General features: G+C 48.2%; 2 protein-coding genes across 2 annotated transcripts in view; both read left to right on the forward strand.

Annotated features, from left to right (window-relative positions):
* NDUFB5 (NADH:ubiquinone oxidoreductase subunit B5) overlaps nucleotides 1-2,039 on the forward strand; it is a 14,684-nt gene extending 12,645 nt beyond the window's left edge. The window contains exon 5 of the mRNA XM_015423350.1: nucleotides 1,860-2,039. Coding sequence (XP_015278836.1) covers nucleotides 1,860-1,925 — 66 coding nt within the window. The 3' untranslated portion in view covers nucleotides 1,926-2,039. The remainder of the gene's footprint in view (nucleotides 1-1,859) is intronic.
* A 7,840-nt stretch (nucleotides 2,040-9,879) lies between these two features.
* USP13 (ubiquitin specific peptidase 13 (isopeptidase T-3)) overlaps nucleotides 9,880-18,885 on the forward strand; it is a 122,426-nt gene continuing 113,420 nt past the window's right edge. Inside the window, exon 1 of the mRNA XM_015423344.1 lies at nucleotides 9,880-10,182. Coding sequence (XP_015278830.1) covers nucleotides 10,027-10,182 — 156 coding nt within the window. The 5' untranslated portion in view covers nucleotides 9,880-10,026. The remainder of the gene's footprint in view (nucleotides 10,183-18,885) is intronic.

Consider the following 18,885-nt stretch of genomic DNA (forward strand, 5'->3'; position numbering starts at 1 on the left):
AATGCCATGTCCCTACATTTTGCAGAGCTTATTTATTTGTTTTTATTAAAATATTTATACCTAATAAAAATTGGGGCCTTGGGCGGATAATGACGTTGATTTATCAACCACCAGCCCATAAATACAATGGAGCCCACGAAATACCACTGCAACCATGCCTTCTTAGAAAACCACAACATTTTACTAATCCCTAAGAACTAGCCCTGGTTTACAAACCTCTCAGGGGGTGTCAAATATGGACTTTAATGTTTAGTTTCACCACCACCCCTGGGATGCCAGCAAGTTAGGAGCTTTCAGTGGTGCGTTCAGATAGCCATTCCATAACACCAGGGCACCACTGAAAAAGCTCACACAACGAGCTGCTTTTGCACCACGGTAAGAGGAGGGATATAAATATTTTAACTAATAAGTAAAACAATAATTAAGCGGAGGGATTGGGTGCAGTGGGCTGGCTCCAAGCACTCCTGACTTCACCGGGCAGCTTAAGTATATGCAAAGGGTGTGGAGGCAAGTTGTCTTCCATCCGACTTCAACTGTGAGGTAAATCTGTTCACTGTGCTATTCAGATGTGGCCTTAGTACTGGTTAGGGTCGCCAGCTCTGGGCTGGGAAATACCTGGAGATTTTGGGGGTGGAGCCTGAGGAGGGCGGGGTTTGGGGAGGGGCAGGACTTCGGTGGCGTATAATGCCATAGAGTCCAGCTTCCAAAGCGGCCATTTTCTCCAGGTGGATCTCTGTCGCCTGGAGGTCAGTGGTAATCCCAGGAGATCTTCAGCCACCACCTGGAGACTGGCAACCCTAGCAGTTGTAGTTAACTAACCCAGAAGTCCCCAACATGGGACCCTCCTTTTGGTTTCTTGATGCTCACTTGATTCTTGAGACACGGTGGTGAGATAATTGTCACCGGACAACAATGTTCCCTCTAAGCTGTGGAGTCTTGTGAGCAAAAAGTCTACTTTGTGAGCTACTGGCATTAAAGTTGTGAGCATGTAGTTTGGCTACTGCATAAATTAGTTTGCTCTGGAGCCCTCCTTCCTGAGCTAAGACAAAAATGTGTGAGCTGGAGGCTAAAAAACTGTGAGCTAGCTCACACTAACTCAGCTTAGAGGGAACACTGCCGGACAAGAAGAAACACACAGGGAGTTTCAGGGCACACGATACCAGGTGGCCAAGCTATATGTGATGCTGTTCTCGTGGCTGTCACAAGGACACTGCCGCCATTTTAACGCCATTTAGAAATCCCATGAGGGCAGGGCCACAGTTCTGTGGGCTAAGGTGCTTGTCACCCCACTGTGCCTTATCGTGGAAGCCCCCCCCCATGGTTGTTTTGGCACTTGAACATGCATGCAGTGGGGGACACGCAAGAGCTGCAGGCCCAATTAGGATCATCCCTTGTGGCATTTTAAAATGACTTCAAAATGGTGGCGGCGTCCCCATAGCAGCCACGAGAACACCGTCAGGACTATTTTGGCCCTGACTAGCAAAGCGTTAGACTCATTCCAGCCAGTCACATCGCAGCAATGTAGCCTCGGCTTAGCTACAGACTCAGAATTTCTCACGTCTCTAGGCTCAGCAGCCTCTCCCTGTGACTGTGCAGGGAGCACATCCTTTCTTTGGAAACCGAAACCAATCTGCATCTCTTCCCCAAAGCAAGGGGCCAATCCCGCTCTTCTCCCATCCCAGCTGCTGCCGGGGATGGCAGCCATTTTGGGAGAAGGGTGTTCACAAGTCTTTCTCAAAATTCCAGAAGCTTCTGCCGGCTCATCAAGGTTGTAGAAATCTGAACTGTTGAATAACACTGTAAAACCACTTTTGGCACGAGTAACACTGTAAAACCACTCTGCTGCTTTCATTTAACAGGAAGAAGGAGAAGGAAGTGTATTGGCTCATGAAAGAAAGGGGGGACGGACCGTGGTTTCACTATGATTCCATCGATACCAGTCTTATTGATTACAGTCCTAAAGCCACGCCCGACAACTGAGCTTTCCAGCCTTCTGCCTCAAAAGGGACGCACCTGAAAGCGCAGCCGAATTATGTAATATATCTCTGACTGAATAAATTAAAAAAAAATATTTCTGTTTCCTATGGGGTGTGACTCAAATGTTGTTTGGATTTAGTCCAGCCTTGTGAACCATAACATATTAACTCTGAAATAGATTTTTATGCTTGAATATGGGGTTGTGTCGTGTTGGCACTGCAATACAGATACGGGCTGTAGATTTCCAGTTAACGTGATACATCAACCAGGTGGTTTATAATACAATGCTGAGTTACTCCAGACTGGAGTGTTCACTTACAATCTGGAAAGCTAAGATGCTTCACTTCTTGCTAACTTCTTTGGGGATGAATTTCCACCACAGTTGCATTGCAGGGGGCTGGCTGTAGGCCTAGGACATAGTCCCCTGCACATCAGTAAACAAGGTCTCCAAAGTACAGCCACATTATCACTTGGAATTTTCTTTCTGTAAACAAAAAAAAGCATCCTGGTATAAAACGACCCAGTGAAATTCTCCTGTTAGGGTCTTTGTTACCCCAGCCCATAAAATGTATTTGGGGGGGGGGAACTCCCCATAAGTAGTTTCCCTGACTTTAGAAAACACTGATCAAGACAAGCATTTTTAAGCGCTCTGGAGAAATTAGAGATGTGAAGGCCTAGGAAAATATTCTTTTGGGGGGGTGGATTTCCCCCCTCTATTTTTTCCCCAAGGCCTTTTCCCAGTTTTTCCAATGGAAAAATTAGAAATCTGGGGAGTACTGGAAAAAAAACCCAAATGAAAATATTTTCTTTTTTAGAATGAGTTAAATGTTTTTCAAAGACAACGTGACCATACTGTAGACATGCTGGATTCCAGTCCAGTACCACCTTAAAGACCAACAGGATCTAAAAATTCCATAAATATGTCAAACATTGCAATTTTAAATGCTAAGCAAGTTATAAATGATGCATCTGTGTTGTGAAAGAAGTAAAAATTAGTTTAGGTTTGATAGGACAGTAAGTATTGCATATATTTCAATTTCTTCCCCCCAATTCATTTTTTTCGTAGGGTGGAAGGGGAAAAACCCCCACATTTCCCCCCCGTAGCTTCAAAATTTCCGGAATTTTACATCTGTAGGAGAGCTACAGCCCCTCTTGTAGAACAACAGCAAAAAGCCCCGTAGCACCTTTAAGACTAACGAACTTTATTGTAGCATAAGCTTTCAAGAAACACAGCTCTCTTTGTCAGATGAATCTCTTCCTGACGAAGAGAGCTGTGTTTCTCGAAAGCTTATGCACGACAAAGTTGGTTAGTCTTAAAGGAGCTAAGGGGCTTTTTGCTATTTTGCAGCAACAGACTAACACAGCTAACTCCTGTGGATCTTGAAGAACATTAACCTTACCACAAAGAAAAAGTAGGAAAAGAACCCAGGTATGCACAGGGTTTCCAGATATTACAGATGTTTTCAAATTTCATGTTTTCAGGCTCTGGGTGTTTGGATATTGTGAATCATGATGTCTTCTGCCAGTACAGATAGATTTTTATTGTGGAACATTTTCCTACTGCGTAGGAATTTGCCTTGGAGCATGAATATGCCCAGATACAGTTTGTGTAAGTTTTTCCCTCCAGAGAAGGGATAATTGTGTTCAGGGGTCATTTCGTAGAAAAAGAGGTGTAGGAGCTCATTAGCATAACTTATTTGCATATGCCACACACCCTGACATCCCCGGAAGTGTGTCAGAAGGCAACACCCACCGCTCAGGCTAGGGCTCTTTTGGATTGCTAGCTATTGGGGGGGGGGAATGTGCAGATCTGTCCTTGCAGAGGAGGGGGGGCTTCTGCCTGAATAAAACTTGGTCTTAAAGGTGCCACTGGACTGTTTTGGACTGGGGGGCCGGGAGGAGCTCTGCAACTTACCTGGCTGCTTCTTGCTCTGACTGAGGGCTGCTGGGAGCAGGGGGTGGGGCTTGTTGCATGTGCCCGCCCCCTGGGCTCTTTACTGCCGGAGCGCCGCTCCTGTGCGCTCCTGCAGGAAATGACCCCTGCTTGAGTTTCTAGTTCTCATGATTGTTGATAAATTGTTGAAGGTGTGTTGGCTGAAAACATGAGTATATTAGAAGAAGAGATTGGATTTATACCCTGCCTTTCACTACCCAAAGGTATCTCAGAGCGGCTTACGAACTCCTTTCCCTTCCCCTCCCCACAACAGACACCCTGTGAGGTAGGTGGGGCTGAGAAAACTCTTGACAGAAACTGCTTTTTTTCAAGAACAGCTGTGCCAGAGTTATGGCTTGCCCAAGGTCATCAGCCAGGTGCAAGTGGAGGAGTGGGGAATCAATCCCGGTTCTCCCAGATTAGAGTCCACACACTTAACCACTACACCAAACTGGCAACCTGCAGGAAATTATTTATACATCATTCTCGACAGTTGTCCTTGTTCTCTATTGATCACTAGGAACCTGCATCTTAAAAATAGTTCCTGACAAAGGGCCATGGTAGAGGGCTACTTGTCCTTCTTCTGTAACTTCTAACCCAGGGAGAAAGCAAATTGTGGACCACTGGCCAGTTTGCAGAGAGCCACTGTGTGAGCACTGGCAGACTTCTGGGATTCTTGCAAAGCATGCTGGACTTTTCTCCCTCTCCTGTAAGACTAGAACCCGGGGTCATCCACTGAAGCTGAAGGTGGGAGATTCAGGACACACAAATGGAAGTATTTCTTCACACAGCACTGGAACTCACTGCCACAGGATGTGGTCATGGCTGTCAACCTGGAGAGATTTAAAAGAGGGCTGGACAAATTCAGGACTGGGCTCCCCATAGCTACTAATCACGATGGTTGTCTACTCCCCACAGTACCAGAGGTCAAATGCCTCTTTAAATTAGTAGCTGGGGAGCACAGGTAGGATGGTGCTGTTCCAGACTTCCTGTTTGTGGGCTTCCAGTTCGGTGTAGCGGTTAGGAGCGTGGACTCTAATCTGGGAGAACCGGGTTTGATTCCCCACTCCTCCACATGCAGCTGCTGGTGTGACCTTGGGTCAGTCACAAGTTCTCTCAGAGCTGTTCTCTCAAGAGTAGTCCTTGAAAGAGCTCTCTCAGCGCCATCAACCTCACAAGGTGTCTGTTGTGGGGAGGGGAAGGGAAAGGAGATTGTGAGTCGCTCTGACACTCCTTTGGGTAGTGAAAAGGAGGGGTATAAATCCAATCTCTTCTTCCTCTTCCTAGAGGTAGGTGGTTGGCCATTGTGTGAACAGAGTGCTAGACTAGATGGGCACCACCTGCAGTCTAGCAAGCATTCTACCACTTCTTCTGTGGTGTGCACACTGAGTCCTAGACAATTTTTTTTGCCTTATTCAACGTCTAGCTTCTGCGGTCCTCTAGAGGGCAACAGTTCCTCAGGGTGTCAGTACCTATGACGCTACATGAGAGACTAGTCCAGATGTTTATGAGCTGTATCTGATGTTCGGTGTACTGGTTAAGAGCGGCGGACTCTAATCTGGAGAACCGGGTTTGATTCCCCACTCCTTCACTTGCAGCTACTGGTGTGACCTTGGGTCAGTCACAAGTTCTCTCAGAGCTGTTCTCTCAAGAGCAGCTCTTAGAGCTCTCTCAGCCCCACCTACCTCACAGGGTGTCGGTTGTGGGGAGTAGAAGGGAAAGGAGATTGTAAGATGCTATGAGACTCTTGAGTGAAGGGCGGGGTATAAGCCCAACCACTCCTCTACCTCCTCCGTCCTGAAAAACAGCCTCTACTATGGCCCTTTCTCTTCACAGCACTGCCCACAATCATCTTTCCTCTCTGCTATCCCGTCTGGCCTGTGATGGAGTCACTTTTGAATCCTTCATTATTTTATGTCCTTTTTTTGGCGTGTCTATCCTCTTTTGGGTTCTTTAAAAAAGGTGATGAAAATGTCCTCTTTTGGGGTTGGAAAGTTAGGAATATTCCTAGTTAGTAGCAATTATCACAGCCAGAGGTCATTTCATAGAAAAAGAAGTACAGGAGCTCATTAGCATAACTTATTAGCATATGCCACATCCCCTGACATCACCGGAAGTGTGTCAGAAGGCAACACCCACCACTCAGGCTCCACTGGACTGTTTTGGATTACTAGCTATTGGGGGGGGGGGCGTGCAGATCTGTCCTCACAGAGGAGGGAGAGCTTGTACCTGAAGGTGGGCCGGGGGTGGGCTCTGCAACTTACCTGGCTGCTTCTTGCTCCTCGTGGCCCAACTGAGGGCTGCTGGGAGCAGGGGGTGGGGCTTGTTGCATGTTTGCATCTGCCCGCCCCCTGGGCTCCTTACAGCCAGAGCTCCGCTCCTGTGCGCTCCCGCAGGAAATGACCCCTGATCACAGCTTAAATAGCAGGGGTATTTAAAATCGTAGTAAACACTGTGACATATTCAGTTGGGAAATATGCCCTCTTTTTTGTTTTTCAGAATGTGGTAACCCTAATTATTTACTTCTTCTCCTAAGATGCAAAGGCCGTGCAGCAATTCAAAAACAGTATGCTAGCTCAGAATTCTTACAGAGAACACTAGCAAGATGAGATCTAAAGACCATGAGCTGGAAAATGTTGTTTTCTTTTTTAATGTTGTAATGAAGCGTTCTGGTGAGCTTGGAAGCTTGTGCGTTTTGTGTGTGCGTTTTGTGTTGTTTTGGTTGATTCTAATGAAAGGCAGGGCTATTTTTGGGCAGGAACGCACAGGAACGGAGTTCCGGCTGGCTCCCATGTTGGCCACGCCCAGCAGGAACTCATTAACATAATAGGCCACACCTAACCGCAGAAACTCATTAGGATTGGCTACATTAGGGGTGTGTATCCTAACATGCAAAGGAGTTCCTGCTACAAAAAAAGCCCTGGGTTTTGACAACAAACAAGGTCAACAGAATAAGAAGCAAAAGGTGGGCGTGGCTGGATGACCACACTTCTGGTAACATGGGGGGTGCAGCCTAATATGCTAATTAGCTCCGCTGTCAGGGTGTGTATGCTAATGAGTTTCAGCTGTTGGGTGTGGCCTATTATGCTAATGAGTTCCTGCTGGGCTTTTTCTACGGAAAAAAAAGCCTTGATGAAAGGTATTTGAGAAGAGAAGAACTGCTGGAAAAGACAATAATGCTAGGAAGGGTTGAAGGCTGTGGGATTAGAGGAAGACCCAACAGGAGATGGATCGACTCAGTCGAAGAAGCCACAAAGGCCCTCAGTTTCCAAGACCTGAGCAAGGATGTTAAGGACAGGATGATTTGGAGGACATTCATCCAGAGGGTCGCCATAAGTCAGAAGCAACTAGACGGCACCTAACACACACACAGACACACACACACACAAAATAAAATCAGGTAGGGTAGCTGTGTTGATCTGAAGTAGCAGAACAAAGTTTGAGTCCAGTGGCACCTTTAAGACCAACAAAGTTTTATTCAAGGTATAAGGTTCCATGTGCAGGGGATCTGTATCTGAGGGAGTGTGCTTGCACACAAAAGCTTATACCGTGAATAAGACTTTGTTGGTCTTAAAGGCGCCACTGGACTCAAACTTTGGTACACAAAATAAAAGCTATTATGAAGAGAGGCAATGGCAAACCACCTCTGTTCATCTCTTGCCTTGAAATCCCTGTGAGCTTGCCATAAATCAGCTGTGACTTCATGGCACTTTCCACCGCCATAAATGCATTAGATTAAATTATCATAATCATCATAATCAACAATAATAATAATAATTATTATTTGTTTCGGAAGCACAGAAGCTTTTCACAGTATCCCCAGTCCTCCACGTTTCCCGGGTAAGGGGAAAATGCTGTTCAAACAAATTACAAAGATGATCTGACTCCAGGGGTAACAGGAGAACGAAACAGGGTGGAAAGTTACATCTTGTGATCTAGGTAAAGGTAAAGGTGTCCCTTGCTCGAAAGCCAGTCGAGTCCGACTCTAGGGTTGCGGTGCTCATCTCCGTTTCAAAGCCGAAGAGCCAGCCCTGTCCAAAGACGTTTCCATGGTCATGTGGCCGGCATGACTAAACACCAAGGCGCACGGAACGCTGTTCCCTTCCCACCGAAGTGGTACCTATTTATCTACTTGCAATTTCTTGCTTTCGAACTGCTAGGTTGGCAGGAGTCTTGTGATCTAGGTCAGTTCTATAGCCGCGGTGAGAAAGAGATGGGCTTCCCCTCTCCTTGCAGTAAGGGTTGATGGACAAAGAAACGGAAAAGAACAATAAAACTCCTATCTTTGCGCCTCTGAGCTCAGGAAATTACTCTTAATGAGCCAGTCAGAGGGAAGCTTCTGGGACCCCTAACTGTGGACTCCAATTCCCAGGTGCAACAAGTCTTAAAGATACAGAGCAGTTTTACTAAACTACAGATAACACTGACTGGGGCCAGCACACTCTCTCTGACACACTTTTCAAACACTTAATAAAGGAGCCCTCTACCCCTATACAGGCCAGCTAGTCTGCCTAAATGTGGGCTAATGATTGCCCCAGAACGTTGGTGTAAGTTTGCTTTACCCATGATACCGCTGAACAAAGCTCTGAGATTGCTGCATGCTTAAATTCACGCTAGTGGCAGAAGTGAGATTTGATCCAGAGATCTCCTAGATTCCAGTCACTACGCTAACACTGGCTCACAGAAGCTGTCTGAAATGGCCCGGACTGTTTGATTTGGAAGTCTCTCCTGTTGTCTATGCAGCGAGGAACAGAAGATACTTATTCACGGGTGAAATTTCTTACATTTTTCATCTTTTATGGGGCAGGGGGAGAGGCAGCAGGACTGGGAGGTCTATGAAAATTTTAAAGTCACATTCCTGGGGTGTCTGAAAACCACTGTGCTAGCCTGACAAAGGATCCAGTGAAGTGTGAGACCGGATACTGAGGGCCGGGATATCTCAGTAGCTTACATCCAGTACGGTTTCTGTATTAGGTTATATTGTGTAGTGGGTTGCCACGTAGACGAACGACAAACAACGACGTAGTGCATAGCACGCTTTATTGGTACACAACAAGGACAGGGGACAAACGGCCGGCAGGCCAACTATATACACAACCAGGGGACACACCCCTGGGTCCCATTGGCGGGTTTGAATCTCCCGCCACGGTCCCATTGGTTCCCTCAGTGGAGGGACTAGGATCCTAGTCCCTACTGTTGTGCCGGACTGAAGCTCAGGAGTGTGCGCTGGCCTCTGGTGGCGGTCAGCGGACACAACAGGTTAGAGGCTCAAAGTGTAGAATTTGTTCTTTGAAAAATCACAGGTCAGGGTCAAAAGCACCATCTCCAAAATCACGGATAACTCTGCGCCACTCACTTCAACCCCCCTCCCAGCCTAACCTACCTCAAAAGGTTGTTGTGGGGAATAAAAGCTCCTTGGCCTAAGAGTGGGATAAAAATGCAAGCAATCAATGGTTTCCTTTCCCAATGAACTCCCACCTCCCAACAGGTGATGGCCATTTAATCTTCCGCCAGGTCTGGATTCCCGCTCCCGCCCACCCCGTTTTACCTCCCCTATTGACTTCACCAACCTTGGGTTCCCCCGACTCCCCTCCAAATCTCCCCCCCTGATCTCTCTCTTTTTCTACCAGTCCCCCCCCCCCCCCAAAATCACATCTCTCGGTCTTCCAAACGCCGCGCCCTCCCTCCTCCTCGGCCTGGGGGAAAGGAGAGGCTGCTCCTGCCCATGGGCAGAGCGCCTCCCCCTTCTCCGGCCCAAGAGGCCGCCTTGCAAGGGACTCTTTGGGCGCGGCTTGCAAACGACCCCTCTCTTTGGAGGAACCCCCCCCCCACCCCGAGCGGGGAGCCTCCTTGCTGCAGCTGCAGCAGCCGGTGCGGCTCTCGCTGCCGCCTTTGGAGTAAAAATAGCATCTCTCCTCCCCCCCCTCCCCTCCGGCCGCTGGGCTGAGCTTTTCCGCCTGGGCCCCTGCGCTGCCACCGCCTCCTCCTCCTCCGCCTCTCCCCCCGGGGTCGGTCGGCTGCCCTCCGTCCCGCCTGGCTTGCGAGCCGACGCCTGCGGCTGCCCTGTCCCCGCGAGCGAGTGACCGACCCGGCCGGCAGCAGCAGCAGCGGCGAGCATGGAGCGGGCCGCGCTCTTCGGGAACGGCCGGGAGACGCCGATGGCTGCGGGGGACGTGGGCGAGCTCCTGATCCCTTACATGCCCACCATCCGGGTGCCCAAGACCGGCGACCGCGTCTACAAGACCGAGTGCGCCTTCTCCTACGACTCGCCGGTAAGTGGCGGCTGCTGCGGCTGGAAGACGGCCAGCACGCCCCAGCCCGGGAACCCCGCTCGGTCGCCCCGGAGCCTTCCCGCCGCCGCCGCCCACGTGGCGCCCCCGGAGCCTTAAGGGAGTCCCCTCCCGCCGCCCATTAACTTGCCTCCATGCTACCCAGAGGGTATTTATTTTTTTAAAAAAAATGGTTTAAGTCACGAAGTTGTTATAGGATGGTCCCTTCTGCGTCCTTTCTTCATGGGATATTTTCCCTAAAAGTGGCAGTGCCCTTACGAAGGAATTTCAAAAGGGAGAGGAGAAAGGGAGACTGCTGAATTGCAGCTGAGAATGAAGCTCAAGACAGTGCACACACCTGGTTTGAATCGAGACCTAGGTTTCCTGTCTCATTGCCAGTGCTGGTTTCCCCAGGCCTTTTCCCCCCTCTGCATATCTTGCCTAAATTCAGTCACGCCCACTGTTGTTATTCACCTGCTATTGTCATTTCCCCGCTAATGCTATTCGGTTCGGCATCTGAAATCACTCCACTTTCCAATAAATAGGACAGGTGGACTCCCGTTCTAGCTGTATCTGAAGAAGCGAGCAGTGTGACTCACACAAGCTCATACCCTGCCACATATTTTGTTAGTCTTTAAGGTGCTGCTGGACTCTTGCACTTTTCATTGGATACTGGTGCTTTGCTTGTTCCCTCCACTTCCGCACTGCCCCAGCTGCCCCCCAACTCTCTTGGTGCCACTAGCTTGCTTCCCTAATGTCTGTTCTTTATTGGTTTAGGGCATTCCCCCCCCCTCCCAAGAGCTCAGGGTGGCTTATGTGGTTCTCCCTGTCTCCATTGTATCTGCACAACAACCCTGTGAGGTAGGCTGGACTGACAGAGCAGTTTTATGGCAGGTGTGGATTTGAATCCTGGTCTCCTTGGATCCCCTTTAAATCCTTCCTCTACTTTACTTACTTCATTTATATCCTTCCTTTCTCCCCAGTGAGACCCCAAAATGGCTTTCGTCAGTCTTCTCTGTTTTATCCTCACAACAACCCTGTGAGGTAGGTAGGTTAGGCCGAGAGAGTGTGACTGGCCCAGGCTCACCCAGCAAGCTTCCATGGCAGGGTGGGGATTCGAAGCGGGGTCTCCCAGATTCGAGGGTGCCCCTCTAACCACTACACCACGCTGGTTCTCGATCTATTATCGCATTTGGTGGTAGTGGCAGGGGCTATCAAGTTTCAGCTGACGTATGGCAACCAAGCCAAGAGACATGCAGAGGTGGTTTGCCCCGGACCTTCATGGTGGTCTCCCATCCAAATACTAACCAAGGCTGACCCCGCTTAGCTTCCGAGATCTGATGAGATTGGGCTAGCCTGGGCCACCTAGGTCAGAGGACCTCTGAGTGGTTCACGATACCTTTTACACTCCCTCACCCTCCTGGCAACCCTATATCATGGGTCTGTATATAGATGCTCAGGCTCTCCCTTTTCTAAGAGTGGCAGTTTGTTGCCAAGCGTCATGTAGCTGATCAGTCCTAAACAGGTTCCCTCCTCCCCATCACATGGGATTAGAACGGATAAAAGGAAGTCCTTCTTCACCCAAAGAGTGATTAACACATGGAATTCCCTGCCACAGGAAGTGGTGGCAGCTACAAGCATGGACGGCTTCAAAAGGGAATTAGATAAGCCTATGGAGCAGAGGTCCATCAGTGGCTATTACCCACAAGGTATAGATAGGAACTCTGGGGCAAGTGATGCTCTGTCTTCTTGGTGCTTGGGGGGGGTCACCAGTGGGAGGGCTTCTAATGTCCTGGCCCCAGTGGTGGACCTCCTGATGGCACCTGGTATTTCTGGCCACTGTGTGATACAGAGTGTTGGGCTGGATGGGCCTTTGGCCTGATCCAACATTGGCGTCTCTTATGTTCTTATGATCTCCTCTAAGGGCTCTGGGTCAATTCCTTGGCCTGTTCAGGTGCCCTCATTCTGCTGGTAAACTTCCAGGTTTCACATTAGATATACCTTACCGGGTGTTCCCATCTCAGTAGCCTTATCCTTAGGATAAGAACATAAGAAAATCCCTGCTGAATCAGACCAGTGGTCCATCTAGTCCAACATACTGTCTCACACAGTGGCTAACCAGTTACCCTGGAGGCCCAAGAACAGGGCATAAGAGAGCCAGCGTGGTGTAGTGGTTAGGAGCGTGGATAATCTGGGAGAACTGGGTTTGACTCACCACTCTCCAACATGCAGCTGCTGGGTGACCTTGGGCAAGCCACAGTTCTCTCAGAGCTGTTCTCTCAAGAGCAGTCCTTGAAAGAGCTCTCTCAGCCCCACCGACCTCACAGGGCATCTGTTGTGGAGAGGGGAAGGGAAGGAGATTGCGAGTGGCTCTGAGACTCTAAGGGTGGGGTATAAATCCAGTCTCCTCCTTCTCTGAGTCCTTTTCCAGATGTTCCCTCCTGGCATTGGTAGTGATCCTTTCCCAGATGTTCCCTCCTGGCATTGGTAGTGAGAGATTGACTGCCTCTGGACGTGGAGGTTCCCTTTAGGAACCATGGCGAGTTGATAAGGATGATTTCTTGGTAGGCTGGCTGCACCCCAGGGTACGTTGGGTCCCCCTCATTAGTTTCCATTGCTGTTCAGCGTCTTCACTGGCTTCCTAACACCGTGGCTTCCTAACACCCATTGAGTTCTCTAGCCTGCTGCACTGCTTGGAGTGGGTTTCCTCAATGCTTTATACCACAGTGCCAGGCTGGTCACATGGGATGCCTTTGCTCAACCAGATGCAGATCTGGAGTCACTCTCTTCTTTGGGCTGCCTAGACCTCTAGAATGTGATCCCCATTGTCCAGGCTGCAAACCTTTCTCTGCCCAAGCTTCCCTTCGTCCAAGGGCCCCCATCCTGAACTCTAAACCCAAAGCAATCACAATTATTCCTTGCAAAACATGGTATTCTGGATACAAGGCATATACTGTCTCTTCCCATCTCCACAGAATGACCCTGTAGGCCTATTCCCCCCACCATCCTTTGGGATTCCACCAGAGGCTTTGAGTCATGGGGACTGTGGCTCAGCAATGCTTGTTTAACAGAAGGTCCCCCAGGTAAAATTCCCGGCGTTTCCTGCTAGAAGAATCAGATAGTAGGAGATGCAACCCACCTTCACCCGGGATCCCAGACAGCTGCTGCCATTCGGAGTAGGCAGTACTGACCTTGATAGACCCAGTGGCCAGACTCAGTAGAAGGAAGCTTCATTTTGGAGGTTTTGACTGTGGCTTGGTGGTAGAGGATCTGCTTTGCGTACAGAAGGCCCCAGGTTCAATCCACAGCACCTCCAGCTGAAAGGAATCAGACAGGAGAAAGATGGGAAAGACCTTGATCTGTGACTCCGGAGAGCCAATCAGAGTATACAGTCCTGGCCTTAATAGACCACGGGGTCAGGCTTGGTATAATCAGGGCTATTTTGGGGCAGGAACACACAGGAACGGGGTCAGGCTTGGTATAATCAGGGCTATTTTGGGGCAGGAACACACAGGAACGGAGTTCCGGCTGGCTTCCAAGTTGGCCACACCCAGCAGGAACTGATTAGCATAATAGGCCGCACCCAACAGCAGAAACTCATTAGGATTGGCTACATTAGGGGTGTGTGGCCTAACATGCAAAGGAGTTCCTGCTACAAAAAAGCCCTGGGTTTGGACAACAAACAAGGTAAACAGAATAACAAGCAAAAGGTGGGTGTGGCTGGATGAGCACACTTCTGGTAACATGGGGGTGTGGCCTAATATGCCAATGAGCTGTGCTGTCATGGGTGTGGCCTATTATGCTAATGAGTTCCTCCTGGGCTTTTTCTACAAAAAAAGCCCTGGGTATAATGCTGCTTCATAAGTTTCCCCAACCCTCATTATCTCAGCCAGACCTTGAAATTTTTTCTTTGCCTCTAGAAGCCAGCCCCCAAATTCAGAAGCCAGGCTCATTATTCAGTCTTCAGGGTTTTGTATACTCATTTAGTTATTTGTTCACTGGAAAGGACAATAATGCTAGGAGAAGTTGAAGGCAGTAGGAAAAGGGGAAGATCTAACGTGAGATGGACTGACTCCATCAAGGGAGCCACGACCCTCGCTTTGCAGGACCCTCGCAAGGCTGTTTATAGCGATATGATGTTTTGGAGGTTATTCATAAGGTCGCCCTGAGTCGGAAGCGGCTTGATGGCACTTAATGCATATATTTATGACCATATTTTCTAATACTGGGAGCCACAACGAAATTTCTAGGTGCCATGGTGAGCCGGTTGTCTGGGTTTTATCAAGCCTTGAGTGTTATCCAGTTTATGTAGACTTCTTCTCTCCTCTCTTCCCCACTATGTCCCATAACTGGAACCTGCTTTCCAGACCCATAGAGGATCCCATTGCACCCCTCAATGGTTCCAGCTGGTGACCCATAACACTTAATGCATCCCCAAAAGTCAGTCCTTTGCTGCCAAACTGTTCCTCCTTAACTGCATGATAGCTCCTTGCCCAGTGGGGTACTCCCATTTAGATGCAATTCCATCCTTTCATTTTACTCCTAGAAAGCTTTCCTGTTATACTCTGTAGTCCTAGGGAGAAAAAAAATTCAGGCTTAACCATGATAGCAAAATGGAGCCTCCATATTCAGTGGCAGTATACTTCTGAGTTCTAGGAGTTGTAGCCAAAGAATAAGAGAAAGGCAAAACATATTTATAGGAGCTCCATGAGGCGTTTGGTCGGCAACAGCATTTGTGTCCTAGAAGAAGAAGAGACTGGATTTATACCCCGCTCTTCACTACCCAAAACAGTCTCAGAGTGGCTTACGATCTCCTTTCCCTTCCCCACCCCACAACAGACACCCTGTGAGGTAGGTGGGGCTGAGAGAGCTCTCTCAAGAGCTGCTCCTGAGAGAACAGCTCTGAAAGCTTGTAACTGACCCAAGGTCACACCAGCTGCATGTGGAGAAGTGGGGAATCAAACTCGTTGCTCCCAGATTAGAGTCCCCACTCCTAAACACCACACCAAACTGGCTCTAGGTGGGTCTTTGATCTGATCCGGATTCTTGTGCTCTGATTATTGAGCAGTGGAGTCAGCATTTAAACAAGGGGGAGTACAGCCAGGGAAAGCCTTTTTTCACCTTTGCTTTTCGCTCCACCTAGAGCCAGGATCCCAGGCTCTGTTGGGCTTCCCTTCCTCTCTGCATCCTCTTATTTACCTCAGATTCTGTTTACTCGACCCTATTCACCTTTTGAATTCCCTTCCCGCCTGCCCTAGCAAATCCTCCGAGACCTTCTCTCCTCTTTTTCCTGGCAAACCGCTTTTCTGTTTTGCTGTTGCCACTTCAGACATAACAAAATTCTCCGGGAGAGAGCAGGGAGACTCGGTCTGTGTGGTACCCCAGTGGCTGAAAAATCTGTACATTTTGCTGTGTTTGTGTGTGCACGTGTGCGGTACCCAGCACAGTCCACGTGTGTGAATCTCACGTGCGTGTGATTTCCTTTCTGTGTCGGAAAGGATGTCCCTGTCGAAACTGCTCAAATACTCTTCCCTAACAGGGATGTGAACTCTTTTGTTGTCGTTCCCTGTGGCTGAATGCTTCTAGGCTGCTTGGAAAGAGAGAGTGTGTGTGTATTTGTGTGTGTGCGTGTATGCCTTTTAAGAAGCTGCTGAATTTAGGGGGGGGGAGGGGGAGGAAATTGAAAAAAATTAACATTAGCATTTCTTTTGTCTTTTCTAGACTGAAAGTCATTCTGTTACTTTAGGAACATAAAATATGACTATGGACATTTTTACTTGGCATGAAATTATCACAACTAGCATATTAAAAATATAGTGTATCCAAACAATTATTTCAAACAGAATACCCACCCACATGCAAAAACAAAACTGAAACTTTTTTATTTTCTTCTGACAGTCGCACCTCCTAAAGGAAGAAATGCATCTTGTTCTTGCATTGGAGGGTTCAGTTTTGTAACCTAGGACTTGCTTGTCCTCAGTGCACAGAAATTAGATCAATCTGATACCATATATATATATTTTAGAAATAATTTGGAAAATATTTGAACACCTTGTCTTAAAATATTTTATTCATCATGTTAAAATAAAACGTTCCATAATCAGTTTTTTTTTCTTTTTTCAATTTTTCCAATTTTTTTCCGGGCTTTCACATCTCTAGTTGTAAGCAGTCCCTGAAGTGTTTTGTTGATGTCACAGGCTACTGTCCTGCTGCTCTTGGTCTTGAAAAACAAGCTTCAGTCCGGTAACCCTGGACAAACTGTATGTTTAGTGGCCATCAGTCCATGAGTTTGGACCCACAGCTGGGTTCCTGAGAGCACCATCTGTGGAGCTGTGAGTTCCTCTGGAGGCAGTGGTTGGTTTGGCTTCTTTTGCTGCATTTGTAAGGATCTGCTGCCGCCACGCATATGTAGAGGGCAAAGATGCCACTGCTCTTGTCTGTCAGCCTAAGGCAGATGTCTCCAACATGGTGTCCACGGGTGCTACAGTGCCAGTCAATGCCTTTCCTGGCATTCACCAAGTGTTGTTGTTTTTTTAAAGTGAGCAGGGCCAAGTTGGTCTTCTGCCCAGCCAGGTTTCTGACTGGTCATTGGAGATTTTTAAAAAAATTATTTTTCCACGTCTTAATTTTACGTTGTTATATTCGTTCAACAAAGCTATGGACCTCGATAAACAGCAAACTAGCAAAGTAAAGTACATCGTATCAGCAGCGGGCACCAAGTATCATAAGGTTAACTAATGGTCCTTGGGGAGCTGATTGGCTGTGCGGATTTTTAAAAACATTGCTTCGGCCGCAGCAGCACCAGGATCTTCACTCTGTGGCCGAAGGTAAGCTGTGGCAGCCGTTGTATAAGTGGCTCCACCTTTGGCGGCAGCCATTTTGTAGCTGAGCCCACTACGCTGTCTAAGAATTCCAATGGTGCCCAGAGGCTCAAAAAGGTTGTGGGCCCCTGGCCGAGGGGGTGGCAAGGTGAGGTCACTCATTGGCGGAGAAGTTTCCTTCATGGCTCAAACTCTGGTCTGGTTCCTCGTTCTGGTTCTCCTCCTGGTGCTTGGATTGGGCTTCTAGGCCTCCTCCAGGTGTCTTGGCCGGCTGCTTGCAGTTTTAGCCTTGACCTGGTGAGGTCATAACTCTTGACCCCCTTCTTCCTTTCCCATGACTTTGATGTCAGGCGCTTGTAGTTCAATGGATCTTGGATCTAGTCCACTGTTCTAGAGTGATGGCAGGGTGTGTGTGTGTGTGGAGGAAGGGCTGGTGTATTGCAAGGATGTGTGGAGACATGTTACACCCCCACCCCACCCTTATCAGTGCAGCCAAGTGTCAGGGATAGAGATCAGGTTGCCTCAATATGTGGTGAGGTTACAGTGCTCCACTTTTTCCAGTAGGAGTGAATGGCCACCATTCATTTATATGGGAGAAAGAAAAAGGGTGCACCATTGGGGGGGGGGAAGCTATTAAGAATTATTCTATGTCACTCTTTATAGTTCTCACTTCATAGGGAGTTGATGGAGTCCCAGTGGGTGTCAGAACTTTTTCTCTCAGAAATCAGAGTGGGGGCGTGATTACGTGGCCATGTTTGTGAGAGCTGGCTTTCAGTGTTTGTAATGTTTACTTATTTTGACATTTATACCCCCACTTTCCCCCCCAATGGGGAGTCAAAGTGGCTTACAATGCTGTTCTCTCCATCATTTTCTCCTCACAATAGTAACCTTGTGAGATAGGTTAGGATGACTGTGTGTGACTGGCCCAAAGTCACCCAGCAAGCTTCCAAGGCAGAGTGGGGATTCGATCCTGGATCTCCCTCCGGTCCTAGTCTGCCACATCAGCTTACCATCATCCCTTCCCCCCTAGTCAAATCTGGGATGACTCGAGACCTTCTGTTTCAGAACCATCTCCATCAGTGTCTACTCCAGGGGTGTCAAACTCATTTGTTATGAGGGCTGGATCTGACATGAATGAGACCCTGTTGGGCCGGGCCATGTGTGTCATAAAATGTAATGCCAGGTAGTGGAGATATAAACTTTATAAAGGACACAAACATAAAGGTTTTCTTTTTACTTAAAATAAAAACATGCTTAAAACATTAGCACTCTTGCAATATTTTGTTTATTTAACAGTGTCTGATGACTGACAACTCTTGCTCTGAATTATTGCATCAAAATGTCTGTGCTGTTGCAATTTTCTGTATGCTGTTCAGATGTGTATATGTAAGCTGCAAACCTACGATGACGCAGCAGCAGCAGAACTGGAAGAAGAAGCAGAAGACAGCCAGTTCCACTGTGGGCCTGATAGAAGCCCTCCAGGGGCCTGGTCCGGCCCCCGAACTGCATGTTTGACACCCCTGGTCTACTCCCTCGGGCTACACTGTGGTGCAATGGTTAAAGTGCTGGGCTGGGATCTGGGAGACCCAGGTTCGAATCCCCAGGGAAGCTCGCTGGGTGACCTTGGGCCAGTCATTACACTGTCTGCCTAACCTACCTCACAGGGATGTTGTGAGAGTAAAACAGGGGCAGGGAGAACGTTATAAGCTTCTTTGGGTCCCCTTTGGGGGGAGAAAGATTGTAAATAAATGATGAAGTAAGTAAATAAATAAAGATGAATATCTTTATAAATAAAAATAAATAAATAAAAGATGAAGTAAATAAATACATTTAGGTGGGCAGCCATGTTGGTCTGAAGCAGCAGAGCAAAGTTGAAGCCCAGCGG

Source organism: Gekko japonicus, unplaced genomic scaffold (assembly GCF_001447785.1).
Source record: "Gekko japonicus isolate JY-2015 unplaced genomic scaffold, Gekko_japonicus_V1.1 scaffold1556, whole genome shotgun sequence".
NCBI lineage: Eukaryota > Metazoa > Chordata > Lepidosauria > Squamata > Gekkonidae > Gekko > Gekko japonicus.